Raw genomic sequence first — 13,693 nt, forward strand, 5'->3', positions numbered from 1 at the left:
AACTTAGCATCCTTTCAAGTGAGTTTGATTGTAGGTGCTATATATCCTACAAAGTTCCAATTATGATATCAATTGAATCACATTATCTTATTAAATGCTTGGATATTTTATAATCTTCTTTAGAGTTTGCATGTCTACTAATATTTTGATTGTTAGTAAAATAAGGATTTTTTTTCCTAAAATGGCATAAGAATGGATTATAAATATTTATATTGTGAAATTAAAGCTCAAATTATATTCTTACACCACTGGAGATAAAAACCAAAGTTTCTTCAAATATGCATTGACAATGTTTTACACAATAAAATTTTCTTTTAAAAGGAAAAAAGATCCAAAGTAATTCTTAAATATATGATTTACCAATTATAGATGAGTACATATAGTATTCTTCAATTTATCAAACATAGTAATTTTATAGAGATTCTTAATATTGCAATGATACAATTTTGTAATAGTTGATAAAATTGATATTGATTCAATAGATATTCCATAAAATTTTCTAATAAAGAATATGATTGGTGTATTGCAAATTTATTGACTATATCTTTAAATATAAATATATAGTATTGCTAATACCACCACATTTTACTACAGTTTTTGCTATTGACACCACAACTTGTCATTTATCACATGCCACTCAGACTATTTGTTAATGTTAAATAAAAAAGTAAATATGTATTTTTAAGAATTATTTTTAAGAATTAAATATATAAAATAAACTATTGTCTATCTAACATAACATTGTATAAATATCCAACATTTTGTTGTATTACAAATGATAGAAGTACTTTTTTTATTATAAAAGGTGCTTAAATTATGTCTATTTCAAGAATATGCTACAAAATATTTTTAAAAAATATCTAAAAATATATTTATTTATTTATTGATACAAATTTTAAATAGATAATATAAATAATTAAGATCTTTTTTATAGCCAATTGATGCTAAATTAGTTTGTGGCTTAATTGGTTATTATTTCTATAGAAAATATTTTAGCCTACAAATATGTACGATTTTATTTATATTTATATGTACCCACATGTGTATATATAAACCAATAGAAACAATAATTATAATTTGGAACAATATATATTTATTAAAAAAACTCAAATATTAATGTAATTGCCAAATGTTTGAATAAAAATTTTATGGTATTATCTATAAAGAAGAGAATTTCATAAAAAGACCATTTTAAAGAAATAAAAATAGTTCAAGGTATGATAAGATCTAAGACTTAACAAGATAAGAAAAAATCTTTAAAAATATTACTTGCATTTTAGTTCTTCTACTTAGAACTTGCATACAAAGATTCTTTTACATCAAATCTTTAAAAACAAGCTTAAGCTTAAAAAATAAAGATTCTTAGAATATTTACCAAATAGAAAGGATAATAATGGATAAAAAATAAATTAATTCTAAATTTAGCGGATGGGACACAAATTGGGTCTTTTGGGATAGCGGCACCAATGACGAGGCCGGCCAAATTTAGGGCATGCGTGCCGGAATGGTGCTGGGTGTTTTGCTTGGAACCCTAATTCGACGGGTGTAGCTCGACCCCAATCCAAAGACGATCCCTTCGGTATTGACGCGATTCGGGCTGGGGTTTGAGTGGCAGCAGACAGATTCGCGCATTTCAATTGCGACCTTGCTGTTGTTGTTAATATTATTGTCGGTGGGGTTGTGGGTTTTCTGGGTTATGTGAATCCTGCAATGGCGACATCCGGCTGGAACCCACGTCGTGTTCATGTCTTCGTCGTGCTGTTCGTGACAGTGTTCTCTTTCGCTGCCGTGGTCCATGCTAGGACGGAGGAGAACTCTTTTGTGGTTAGCCGGCACAGGGCAGAGGGGAGCGTGAATGTGGTTGTGGGTGGTGGGTCTCCGTGTGATTCTGCTGTTGAGGTACGAGGATTGGTGACCTAATTTGGAAGCTTTTTGGTTGATCCTGGGTAGTGTACGATGGCGTGTGGTGGATTAGGAACGGTGTTTTGCTCTGGTGGCCGGATTGTTACACCTTGTGTTGTTCATGCTGTTTTTAAGGGGTTTGTTGGGTTCCGGAATTAGGGGTTCTTCTTTGTACAGTGGATCGGTGATGCTTTTATACATTTGATTTGGAGAATCTCACATGGCAGTAGTAGATTTCTGACCAAATGATGATTCCACTAGCTGTGTGTCAGAGTTCGGCCTCTAATTTTCATCGATGTTTCGAAATGGGTGGTGCTAAATGATACACGCTGAGTTTTTTCCTATTATCTAGGGGTCGTAGGAGTTCACTTCAATTGTGGGCTTGCAGGTACAGTCAGATGAACCCTTGATTCAAAGCGTTACATCTGAAGATGCAGCTGATGTTGCCAGCAATTTGTCCAAAGGTAATTTTGTTGCATGCACGAACAGTCATTGGAAAACATCATCGTGGCTGTGTTTTCAATTTTATTTTTTTAACCTTTCATCGGAGGTTCTGCTCTTTACATCAATTTGTCCATCATTTACTTAATTTGGATCATTTACATTACTCTATCATGGATTAAACATATTACTTCTCCGAGAAAGAAGTCATAAATTATTTCATGGTGGAACATTTAGATCTTTTCAATCTCAGTTGCAGGCATCAGTCAATGTAAGCAAACATATTGACTCCATTGTATGCATGTATTCTGATTTAGGACCTTGCATTCGCCAAACAACCATGTCGTGCCCTGTGAAATGCTTCAGATCTTATCCGTACGTATTCACCCTCTTCTACTTCTTCTTTAGTTCAAAGGCAAGAAAAATGCTTTGATTCTTGCGAATTGTACGCATTTTCCCGCACTAACTTCGCTTTTAGACGATTGTTACTTGTGTGTGCGTCCTCTTTGTCGCTATATTGGACTCATCGGGATTGTTCAGTCGTTATTGAAATGTGCAATGTTTCTTGGTGTTCTTCTTCAGGGTATGTGGAACAGATAAGGTCACATATAGGTAAGCACCAGTAGACGTCTTTCTTCCTTGTATGAGAAAGATTCTCATTTGTCAGGAAATTTTATGTTAAATCTGTTACAGCATATTTTTAAATACACATGTCAATACAGCTATCTTCTTCTGTATATTCTCTATGCGAATAAGCGCTTTGGCTTCTTTACATGTGAACCAATCCTTGGATGTGGAACAGGTGCGGAGCTGCCGACGCAAATTGTGCAGGAGTGGAAGTAGCTTACGATGGATTCTGTAATCTATGGGAGGGAGATAGAAACGTTGGGTCATCCACGGCTCTCTATGCTGTGCAGTCTTTACAACTTGTTCACATGCTCTGGCTGGTGTTTGCAGGATCGTTCGTTGTTCTAGGCATGCTTTGATTTCAAAGCGGCATGTTGTCTTAGTATTGTAATTTAATTTTAATTTTATTGCTTGCACAGAATCATTCTTTAGTTCCAAAAATTTGGAGACATTTAGGGAGATACAGATTTGCGCTTCAGCAGTTGCAGATGTAGAAGTGTATGCAGTAGGACGATTTCAATTATTCAGCTGCTTTTGTTCCCGTTTATGAACGATGAAATTTGTATCTGTTCAATTTCATAAATATAAAATGTGCAATAGAATATACAGAAAATAAATTTCTAATACTGGGATGTGGGCTATTGCTCTGACCTACACTACCTTAAAAGTTGGCGCTGGGTGGTTAAACATTATACCCATGTTTCTGGGTTACTCATCTTTGGGTAGCTTTGTCATATTAATGTATTTTTCATATGTCCATTATATTCCTTTAGTACTCAAGAAGTGTGCCTCACATGTGCCAGCTTATCTACTCTCTTAGGACTCAGAGTTTCTCATTAGAGAAGCCAGTCAGGTGTTCTATGTCTTGATCCTATTGAATGGTAGGTTTCATAGTTTTTGTTTGACAATGAAACTTGTCATGGCCGGTTACACAACAAGATAAGAATCTGCTGAAATTCGCAGGTTTCTGCAGTTTCCCGTATCACTTCAAGACACCTCTCACCACCTTCTCTACCCTCACACAACTTCTGATCTCATTGGAGTTAGCGACCTCTCCAACAGAACGTGAAGGTTCAGGACTTCCCAATACGCGGTTTGAAGAAATGTGGGATGCATCTAATCTACGCGATGCACAAGTAGGTCAAGAAATTACATGGCGAGGAGTCCGTCAAACTCTTGCTGTTTTGAGACAAGTTTAACATCAATCCAACCGCCTCCTTCTTTTGCGGGTGACAAGCACCTGGCTCTCATGGGATGCTTCTGTACCTTCCTCATGGCCAGCTGTATGTGAAGCCTCTTCACCGTGTTCTCTTCTCCTCCTCGACCTTCTCACCACTTGAGTCTCTGGTAGTATCCTCTCGGGACTGCTTTGGCTTTCATTAGCGGCATTCAATCCTGGATCAGGATCTGGACTTCGCTCGGAGTCAGAGACGAGTTCCCGTGGGGCTGAAGTTGCATTAAGGTCAGAGAGGAACTCATTCGTACTCAGAACCTCAGTATCGGTCAACTGAACTGGATTGACTCCTCCTAAATCTGGACTGTTGATTAACTGTGGCATTCGATTTCCTCCTATGGGACCCTCCAAATTATGCACAATTTGCTCGATGTTGTCAAGGCGGGCTCGCATGGTAATGATCCAGTCTGAAACCTGGGATGGGTGTACTGTCAAGCGGTTGTCGGAGTCTTCTTGTGGTTGTTGAGAAAGCTGAGAGACGGCTGAAGCTATCATCCGCCTTCTTTGTTGTACGGCATCAGAGTTGGGCTCCGCATGCTCCTCCATGTCTGCTAGCCGCGCATGAATTGATGCCAAAGAAGCTGCGGCCTGTGAAAGGAAAGACAATCTGGTTTGAGTATAAAACATGGTCGCTATTCAGCGTAAGTGAACCTTGGATGATGAGTATTCACCTGTTCTTTCAGACCGAATTTTTCCTATCTTTTAAAAGACAGTGGCAACATCGCTGATTAGCTCCAATTAAACCGTTTGCTCAAGCCATATTTTGCAAGCAAGCAACTGCAGATTGCAGTCCTGATCACGGACGATACAGCCTTAGGAGATAGGTGGGTGCCATGTCTTTTTCTTGGGTAGCCGAATGTCTAGGAGAGATCATTTACTCTCAGCAAGTTCAATTCCACAAGTTTCGATGCTCCCAGTGACACGATGACAAAAATGCCATTACCTCTCTACGTAAAAGTCATCATATTCAGGTTAGTGTGAACTGTTCGCTCTTACAGATTGTATATGAGTTACCTGTGTAGGATCCACCATAAAACGGCTTCCATTAATTATATGCTCCCACTCTTGTGACAACAGAGCATTAGCTGCCAGCATTTGCTGTCCTTCTACGCTTCTCGATCCTGGATTTTGATTTATGCCAGCATTATCCCCAGTATTTGCCAAAGCTTGCCTCACTTGCTCTCTTCTAAAGGCCAATCTACGTTGCAAGTAGCCACTATGAGAATATTCGGTTGGTTCGCCTGCCTCTCCACTAAACTGACTCACACCACCTTCCATGTCTTGTAACCTTGCTGCAGTGTCTACACCTCCCGATGGGATATCCTCTTCTCTTTGGGGCGTTGCCTCGGAAGTTAAAGCTTCAGAACCAGTAGCCCGTAGATCACCCTCTTCTACAATCACTGCGGCTACTTGATCAATTTCTGTGCCTTGCATCCGTTCTTGATTGGTTATCTCCCTGGCTTCTGCTTCTCGAAGCTCCCGTTCACGTTCGCGCTCCTCTCTCTCCCGCTGTTGCCTCGCGCTCTCTATCCTCCTAGCAGCAGGACGTGGAGGTATTCTCTCAGACCCAAGTCCACCCTGCATTCTGGCTGAGGCAATAGCATCTTCACGCCCATAAATCGGCGTGATGCTGTACTCAGCTATGGCTCCTTTGCAGACTGGACACTCTTTGTGGTAAGAGTGCACATGTAACCATCTGTACAAGCATGGCCAACAGAAGAGATGGCCACAGCAGGTCACCACTGCTTCGTTTGCCTTCTGGAAGCAAATGTTACACTCGAAATTTTCTCCTATCCCTGATGATTCTTCCAGTGCGGTTACAGCTGAAGTCAATCGAGACAGCCTCTCTTGACTCCCTTCAAGGTCGACAGCAGTTTGCGGGATTGGTCCACTCGTCACTGATCCTGAAAAGCGTATCCAATCCAAACAAAATTATGAGAACATCAACTGGAATCAATAGTCTGTAAATCAGAAAGGAAGCCGTATTTGCGAATAATCGTCCTTGAAATAGGTTTTTTAAAGTTGCAGTGTATGATATATTTAGAAAGACAAAAAGTGTCTTATGCCAGAGAAATCTTTGTGATAAAGAGCCAAACTTCTGTTTAGAATCTTTACCTGTAAGGCTGGTAGCTGTGCTGTGTTCTCGGTTGCTGTGCGCGATGTCTTCAGTGACCAAATGGATATTTGATATGTGGCCTCTAATTGTCCTGTTTCTTCTCCTGATTCTCTGTCTCAAATGTGGCAACCTTCGCGGTAAAATTAGATGTGAAGGCACTTGGGGTCTTGTTTCAAATGCGGTCTGGGCGCCCTGAACATAACCTTCTGCTTGTTGCATGTAGTTTGGTTGCTGAAGTTCCGTATATCCTTGCATTTGCTCTTGCACAGGTGTGTGATATCTTTGATAACCATAATGTACCTCTTGCGATGGTGCGTACAAATTTCTTCCATGCAAACTAGGCATATAAGATTGCTGATCGTAATGCAACGGTTGAGAGTCCGCAATTTGATATGTGGGGTATCCATTTTGTGGCCCTATTTGCTGCATCAGCATGTATGGATTGTAGGTTGGAGTTGGAATTGAAGTTGGAAGATTGAGGTTCAGATCCACGTGCCTTGGAAGTGATGTTTCCGATTCGGAGCCAGAAATTTGGGGAACTTGTTCCGCGCTGCTCTGATTGTCTGCCCCTGGCACTTGCATTGCCATGCCTGCAATCCGTCAGCCTGCAGTTTTTTTATAGGTTATCGCATTCTTACAGCAACTGAGCTTTTCCTTCAGAATTGTGAATGACCTAGAGTCATGATCACTCTGACACTTGCGTTATGAGAATTTTTTCGATTGTAACCTGTGGTGACTGCAGCCAATACTGAAATCCATAAGATCATTTGTATTCTTGTAAAGCTGTCCGCTCGGTTCAATAAAAGAAATTGGGCACGTGCGGACTCCTAATCTGCTGGTCATACGTAATTTTTCGTGAACCACAGAATCAAAGGACCAACGCTCAGACTTCAGATAACCCGTCACCACATCCATGTCAGTGAGCAACATCACAACCACCCCACATGTGGTGTGGTGGGACAAACGACAACGCTCTTGTTCACACACCTATTTTCCGATTGTCGCGCAATGAGGAACGCAGGCTTCCGCAGCAATCAATACGACATCAACATTGCCTTGCGTGGCTAGAGAAGTGAACTCCGCCCCAGCGCGCGAGAGCCTAGCAGCACAATAGTGCCGCAGCTGCTCTGTCCCTTAAGAGAAGATTGAGAGTGGGGCTTTGGAAGATCCTTTAAGTGAGAGACACCAAGAGGTGCAGACAGGAACCTGTTGGTAAGAAGTATTTAAGACTTATTACTATTCAAGCTTGCCAGGTCAGATAGTAGAGGCATAGACTAACTTAGAAGCGCCATTTGGAGAAGCTCAGGAGTAAGTTAATTAGGAGTGAAGATTGAGTGGAGTTTTACAACTCTCGGCCCTGCGCTCACTTTGTCACTATTCCTCGCCAGTCCATGGTCAGTGACGATGATGAATGACCGTCCGACAAGGATGAGATGGTTGTCATGAGTTAATTTGTCTTCTATAGATCCCAACGAAAGCAGCTCTCAAATCGTCACAAGGAGTCACGACGTAAGTCGAAACGGTTTCCCACAGACCCGTTTTGTCAATCTCACAGATTCGTGTTACATCCATACGTAAAGCTCGTCATGCTCACTCCAGCGCATCAATGTCGAAAACATAACCACAATCGGAGAGGAAGATACGGATTTTAAAGGAATTGATTGAATGTGTGCCCACCACCAGGTTATGGTTAAAGGATCGTCGCCTTCTTGCTTCCCTCGAGCGTTATCAGTACTGAGGTGCGTCAATAAGCCCACAAATACAATTTCACGACATCGATAGACAACAATATCACATGACACTAATACAATTTCACGACATCGATAGACAACAATAACACATGACACTAGTACAATTTCACGACATTGATAAACAACAAAATCTGCACTCATGAATTACATTTCAGGCCACTTACTGGGGAACTTAAAGCAAATACGCAACACCATCTCACACAAAGCAATCTAATACAGTAAAAGGTTCACAGCAGCTACTGTTATCGACATTGTCTTCTCACAGCGCATCATACACAAAGATCAATTTCCTGCAAATATGGTCTATTGCACGAAACAAAGAATTAGGCAAAATAGAATACTGCCAGAACCCAGGAATTCAGGTACTTAACAAACAACTTCAATTGCCGAACTTATTGAACCAAAAGCCCGATTACAAGCTCCGCATGCTCTCCTCAAAAGTTGAAGCAAAATGAGACTCAAACTCAATACGCGGCTAATATTTACTTCTCACAAAAATTCACGAGGATCTGTTACAAAGCCTGTGAGAGCGGAGGCAGCGGCAGTGTAAGGTGATGCAAGATATATTTGCCCCTCTTTGTGTCCCATTCGCCCAGGAAAGTTACGGTTGGTAGTTGAAACACAAACCTGCGTCAACATAGAAAAATTTGAAAGTGGATAAGTAGCTCCATAAATAGGCTATCTGACAATCAAACGCAGATAGGAAAGATACCACCGTAGTGAAGAAGTAAAAACAAATAAAGCATGGGCGCTGACAATAAAAGAATTTAGACAAATATACCTGAGGATCATTCATGCGAGCGTAGGTGTCGCGAGGGCCACCCAGGCAAGCAGCACACGAGGGAGAAGCAGGAGTATCACAACCTGCTTGCTGAAAGATTTCCGCACACGTCTTTCCATCAGTTCCAGGTACTGGCAGAGAGTACAAGTCCATCCAGACCTTCTGTGTAGCAGGCACAAGGAATGTTGGCACCTTCACTTTTTGACCCTGTCATAAAAACGAGTATTAGCACTTCCATTACTCAATTATATAAAAAGTGACTGCATAAACATTACATAGAGCAAAAAAACCAATTTCGAATAAAGTTCCGGACTCACTGAGATTGCCAGAAGCTCTGCAGCAGCAAGGAAATCTTCAGTCTTTCCACCAGTGCATGACCCAATGTAAACGCGGTCAATCTTAACATCCTTGCACTCTCGAGCCAAACCCCTGTTGTCTGGAGAATGTGGCTGTCACCATATCAACGCACATATGATTAGATACCACAATTGGTTGGCTCTCACAATTTCACTTACTAATAAGTATTGAACAAGATTCGTCAACACCAAACATACGAATTGAATGAGGATCAACAGTTTATTAAAGATAAAAATTAAAGTAATTTATTAACAGAAAATAACAAAATGTTGACAAACCTTGGCTACAAGAGGCTCCAGCTTTGAGACGTCAAATCTGTATTCTTGTAAGAAGCTGCAAATGACGATTGGGAGGTTGAAAAAAAGAAACTTTCCTAGCACTAAAAAGATCTAATACACTCATTTCCTAGTCAACATCTTAGACTTTGATAGCCAACATTCGATGGCCTTCGCATATAGATATATGAATCTACGAGACACATCACATTCAAAGTGCAGCGAGAGCCTAGATATCTTACATTACGAATGAGATTTTTTTCAAGGATAAAACAACTGAAACAAATTAGAAATAGTCAGCCGACGTAAAATAAATCACAAATAGGTTGGCAGGATATACAAACCTGGCGTTTCCATCACTAGTGAAAACTTGATACGGTTTTGAGGTTTTTCCTTCCAAGTACTTCGCGGTTGTGGCATCAGCAGGAACAACGCCATTCTTGCCTCCAGCTTCCACGACCATGTTGCACAGAGTCATTCTGTCTTCCATCTACATGTAATTTCCAAATGCAGCAGTCAGAAAGACCCAGCAAGCCTCTAGAAAATAAACTCTTCGTGCAGTCGAGAAAGTACGAATAAAGCCAACGATTGAGAAGTTCAATATTAAAACACTCAATCCCCTAAGACCTAACATGGAAAGCCCGTAATAGAAGGCACGCCCTAGACATTAAGCTCAGCAGATGCCTCAGTGCTATTCGGGCTGAAAAGACTACTAACCGTCATAGCATCAACGGCAGTGCCGACAAACTCCATCGCTCTGTAAGTTGCCCCTGCAACAGATATTTCACCGATAATCTGCACAAACAGACTGACTTAATTAAAAGAGAAATTTTCATTGATCACTACAACGAAGCTCCACTTCAAATTCGATTCTACAAAATGAACCAACACGATCCATAAAATACAACCATACCTGCAATATGAGATCCTTGGCTAACAGGTACTTTGGCATTTCTCCATCGAGCACAAACCTCAACGTTGGTGGAACCTGTAGGAAGTACCACAAATTAGCATTTTCATCCATGCTTGTGCGATAAAATTACCAGCGCCACATAGCATTCCTTCAGTCGAACAAAATTTTACAGATATAATGATTCACATCGGCACAAACATTCACTTCATTCTCTCACGCACACGTCCCTGCGGTATGTGGCGTGGCAAATGTCCACTACAACTATGTCAGTCGTATGAAATTGCCCTACCTTAAATATTCACATCGAGCCACAAATTTGAACTATCAACTGTACCTTAATCAGGAGCTTGCCGGTGCCCATAATAAAGCCTGCATCAGTGTTACCGATCCCTGTTGCAAACTGACCAAACGCTCCAGCATTGCAAGTGTGGGAATCTGTGCCGAAGAGAACCTACGCCCATTGAAGCCACGATCGTATTTAACTTGCGAAAAATCCAAAAACTGTAAATGTGGTAGACGGGGCTGCATATGTCAACGAGCAACATTATGCACTACGGCATATTCGACAGTAACGAAAACTTCCGTAACAAATACCTCTCCAGGGCGACAATGGCCCTCCTGCGCAAGAGCCACATGGCAAACTCCCTTGTAATCTGGATTGGCCTGCGCAAGTTCGACAAAATTAGCATTAAATCAATTACTGTGCGTATCAAGTGAGAATAGAAGAAAATAATGCCTCCATGTGTGATCCGTTTTACATAATGTTGCGAAATAACGAATACAATGCTACATGTTCGTCTACGTCTGACAAACTAAGTAAGACGTTGTCTACTCGTAATATGCACATATAACGCTCTTCTGGCGTTTTTTGCAAAAAGACACGAGACGTACAACTGCAGAAACAGGACGTACCCGAAAGTTGCTCCTATCAGTAATGTCGTAGAAATACTTGATGTCTTGCTCACGAGCAAAGTCACGTAGGATATCCACATTTCTATTGGCTCGTTCGTCTGAGGTAAAAATGTAATGATCGGGGATAAGCACGATCTTTTCACGATCCCATACCTGCAACTCATACAGAGCGACTGTCAGGTTTCTGACTCAGAAAAACTTCCAACGTCAGCAACTTCTGACGAGAACAAATTCCACTAAGTTTGTCACAGGCTCAGCACGGAGATGCTATCCTAAAAAGATTGAAAAGAGCTTAGCCGTAAAGAATCTAAGTAAAAGTAAAGTTGACGCGTAAAGTCGCGAGATTTTCGAATAAATTAGGATCCCTAATTGAGGTTGACAGTTGCACGTATGTCGGTCATTGATACGAGAGAGACAAATCTCAAATAATCGCTTAAGTTACCACCATGCTCAAGTAACATACCTTAGCATTTTGACCGAATTCTTTCTTGAAGATACCAATGGTTCCAGGGCCACAAACATCATGAGTCATGAGAACATCTGCCTTCACCCACACATTCTCTCCAGGCGCAAGCTTAGTCTTTTCAGACGCATTTGCCAGAATCTTCTCCGTCGCTGTCATGGCCTGTTTCACCTGAAGCACAGAAGGGAATACGAGAGGAGTTAGCAAGTGGTACACTTCAAATATTGACAGTCGCCAAATCATAAATTGTACCCGTGATCTAGCGATATTCCTGGTGTACGAACGTCAATTCGCTGAATCAAGCCTAACGAATGACCAGCGATGCCTGACTGATACTTCCTTTTCAGCAACTGAAATGAAACGATCGATTATCTCACAATTCTTGGGCAGGCGATGTCGATCTACTTGAAACATAGAACGGAAAGTGAGTGCTCTCCACATGAACTATGTAATCTTCGAAAATGCGCACTTTTCCTGCCAATCTCACAGATGACTGGGAATAATTCACGGGTCGAGTACCCTATTCTAGACCCTAATCGCAGCTGCTTAAGTAAAATTTAGGCCACAAACTTGAAACACAGCCGATTCTAACTACCTCGCTTGCCATTACTTATTCGAAAACATTCCAACATTCCCTGTAACCATAGTTTCTTGTAAAATCGCAAATCCTCATAATTCAGTGACTTCGTCGCCAGTGAAAATTGAAGAAGGGTGTTGGGAAAAAGCAGCGGAAAAAAAAAAACAAAAAACAAAATCAAAATCCGAGTGCTATCTCTCAGCAACATCATTTCCAAAATCAGCAGAGAATTTCACACTTACAGCTCCAGTGGAGGCAGGAGAGCGCTCCTGCTTCTGGGGAGCCATTACCGCTCGCACCCGCATATCACGGTGCGCAGAGGCAACAGAAGTTTTCGGGGCAGCAGCAACGGAAACGCGGACACCGTAGAACCCTGAGCCTGATGCCAATGAGGCTCCATCTCTCTGCACAAACACAAACCAAAACACTCTGTTTACATTCTCACTATCTTCGCCCACTCATCCTGCATTCCAATTCTCCAGCTCATTGCTCCACTCCAATTCACCTCACACTCCCCTCAAAGACTTCCGCTAACACTGAATCCCAATCCACCAAACACAAAATTTTAAAAATCCATCCTCTCAACCACACACACTACACAGGTCCTTGGAAACCTAAACGGACTCGAACCGAAAACCACCGTTCACGCCACACTTTCCACAACCACTACAACTGAGAGACAAGCTGCAAGTACCAGAGCTGAGGAGATGCCGGGGTGATGCGCCACAGACACAGCGGTGGTCGCCATGGAAACCAAAACCTAAGGGAGACGGACAGTTCCTCCTCCGCAGCAGCAGCAAACACAGCAGCCAGAGTAAGAAAGGAATGTGAAGTGCGTCCCGAAGTGATGAATAAAGACCGGTGAAAAGAAGTTTGGGCGAGACCGGGAGACGAATGTGACATAAAGGGATGAGGATGAGGATGAGGAGTTACATACATTCATCCATAAAGCGGATGAAACTATAGGGGGCTTTACGACCATTGAGCTCCTCAGAGTGGTCTTGGTAAGGTGAGGCGGTTCGTGTCGTCCACAGCCCCGCCTTCCTTGATGACGTCACCCTGCCAACTGGATTTTCTCGGGGTGGGTCCACCCATGCCCACTGAACGCTCCGGGGACCTATACCCGTGGCACGATGGGCTGAGGAGGCGTGTTTCTCAAGGGGAAGTTGCCGCCCTTCAGAAGTGGGGTGAAACTTCTTCAGAAGGTGTGGGGGTGGAGGGTAATTTGTTCCTTAATATCAAACTTTGGATATTTTAGGGTTTCGATAAAACTTCATTCACAAGGAACACACACACACACAAGTGGAACAAGATATATCCAACAACTAGTAATGCCCAAAAATG

General features: G+C 41.7%; 3 protein-coding genes across 6 annotated transcripts; 1 reads left to right on the forward strand and 2 right to left on the reverse strand.

Annotated features, from left to right (window-relative positions):
- Positions 1-1,557: 1,557 nt before the first annotated feature.
- LOC112281817 (uncharacterized) lies at positions 1,558-3,594 on the forward strand. Its single transcript, XM_024518730.3, has 5 exons — positions 1,558-1,899; positions 2,291-2,366; positions 2,661-2,718; positions 2,926-2,955; positions 3,146-3,594. Exons 1-5 carry the CDS (start codon positions 1,711-1,713, stop codon positions 3,327-3,329), a joined length of 537 nt encoding a protein of 178 aa, XP_024374498.1. The 5' UTR covers positions 1,558-1,710; the 3' UTR covers positions 3,330-3,594.
- Positions 3,538-7,449, reverse strand: LOC112281813 (uncharacterized). 4 transcript variants are annotated; one of them, XM_073533564.2, is made up of 5 exons: positions 7,308-7,449; positions 7,048-7,152; positions 6,320-6,910; positions 5,219-6,108; positions 3,538-4,792 (listed from the first exon to the last, which is right to left on the reverse strand). In XM_073533564.2, the coding sequence occupies exons 2-5, from the start codon at positions 7,085-7,087 to the stop codon at positions 4,172-4,174; spliced, it is 2,142 nt and encodes a 713-aa protein (XP_073389665.1). In that variant the 5' UTR covers positions 7,088-7,152; positions 7,308-7,449; the 3' UTR covers positions 3,538-4,171. The 4 variants fall into 4 exon arrangements, with proteins under 4 accessions (XP_073389665.1, XP_073389666.1, XP_024374491.2 ...); XM_073533565.2 differs by lacking the exon at positions 7,048-7,152 and having other exon boundaries at positions 6,320-6,925; positions 7,308-7,448; XM_024518723.3 differs by lacking the exon at positions 7,048-7,152 and having other exon boundaries at positions 7,308-7,445.
- Positions 7,450-8,428: 979 nt separating this feature from the next.
- On the reverse strand, positions 8,429-13,161 carry LOC112281814 (3-isopropylmalate dehydratase large subunit, chloroplastic). Its single transcript, XM_024518724.3, has 13 exons — positions 13,044-13,161; positions 12,592-12,753; positions 11,773-11,943; positions 11,310-11,462; positions 10,992-11,060; positions 10,732-10,848; positions 10,398-10,472; positions 10,202-10,279; positions 9,829-9,974; positions 9,488-9,542; positions 9,170-9,301; positions 8,853-9,059; positions 8,429-8,698 (listed from the first exon to the last, which is right to left on the reverse strand). Exons 1-13 carry the CDS (start codon positions 13,095-13,097, stop codon positions 8,561-8,563), a joined length of 1,557 nt encoding a protein of 518 aa, XP_024374492.1. The 5' UTR covers positions 13,098-13,161; the 3' UTR covers positions 8,429-8,560.
- Positions 13,162-13,693: the final 532 nt, after the last annotated feature.

The sequence above is a fragment of the Physcomitrium patens genome, chromosome 4 (assembly GCF_059467195.1).
Source record: "Physcomitrium patens ecotype Gransden chromosome 4, ASM5946719v1, whole genome shotgun sequence".
Taxonomy (NCBI): domain Eukaryota; kingdom Viridiplantae; phylum Streptophyta; class Bryopsida; order Funariales; family Funariaceae; genus Physcomitrium; species Physcomitrium patens.

Excerpts from the sequence above, each read along its gene's own strand:
- LOC112281814 (XM_024518724.3), bottom strand. The coding sequence starts at position 13,097 with ATGGCGACCACCGCTGTGTCTGTGGCGCATCACCCCGGCATCTCCTCA. Across the intron at positions 11,944-12,591 it reads CTCCTGCCTCCACTGGAGCT|GTGAAACAGGCCATGACAGC; the intron begins GTAAGTGTGAAA and ends TCTGTGCTTCAG. Across the intron at positions 10,280-10,397 it reads CCAAGGATCTCATATTGCAG|ATTATCGGTGAAATATCTGT; the intron begins GTATGGTTGTAT and ends CTGTTTGTGCAG.
- LOC112281813 (XM_073533564.2), bottom strand. The coding sequence starts at position 7,087 with ATGATCTTATGGATTTCAGTATTGGCTGCAGTCACCACAG. Across the intron at positions 6,911-7,047 it reads ATTGGCTGCAGTCACCACAG|GCATGGCAATGCAAGTGCCA; the intron begins GTTACAATCGAA and ends GACGGATTGCAG. Across the intron at positions 6,109-6,319 it reads CACAGCTACCAGCCTTACAG|GATCAGTGACGAGTGGACCA; the intron begins GTAAAGATTCTA and ends TACGCTTTTCAG.
- LOC112281817 (XM_024518730.3), top strand. The coding sequence starts at position 1,711 with ATGGCGACATCCGGCTGGAACCCACGTCGTGTTCATGTCTTCGTCGTG. Across the intron at positions 2,367-2,660 it reads TGCCAGCAATTTGTCCAAAG|GACCTTGCATTCGCCAAACA; the intron begins GTAATTTTGTTG and ends ATTCTGATTTAG. Across the intron at positions 2,719-2,925 it reads AAATGCTTCAGATCTTATCC|GGTATGTGGAACAGATAAGG; the intron begins GTACGTATTCAC and ends GTTCTTCTTCAG.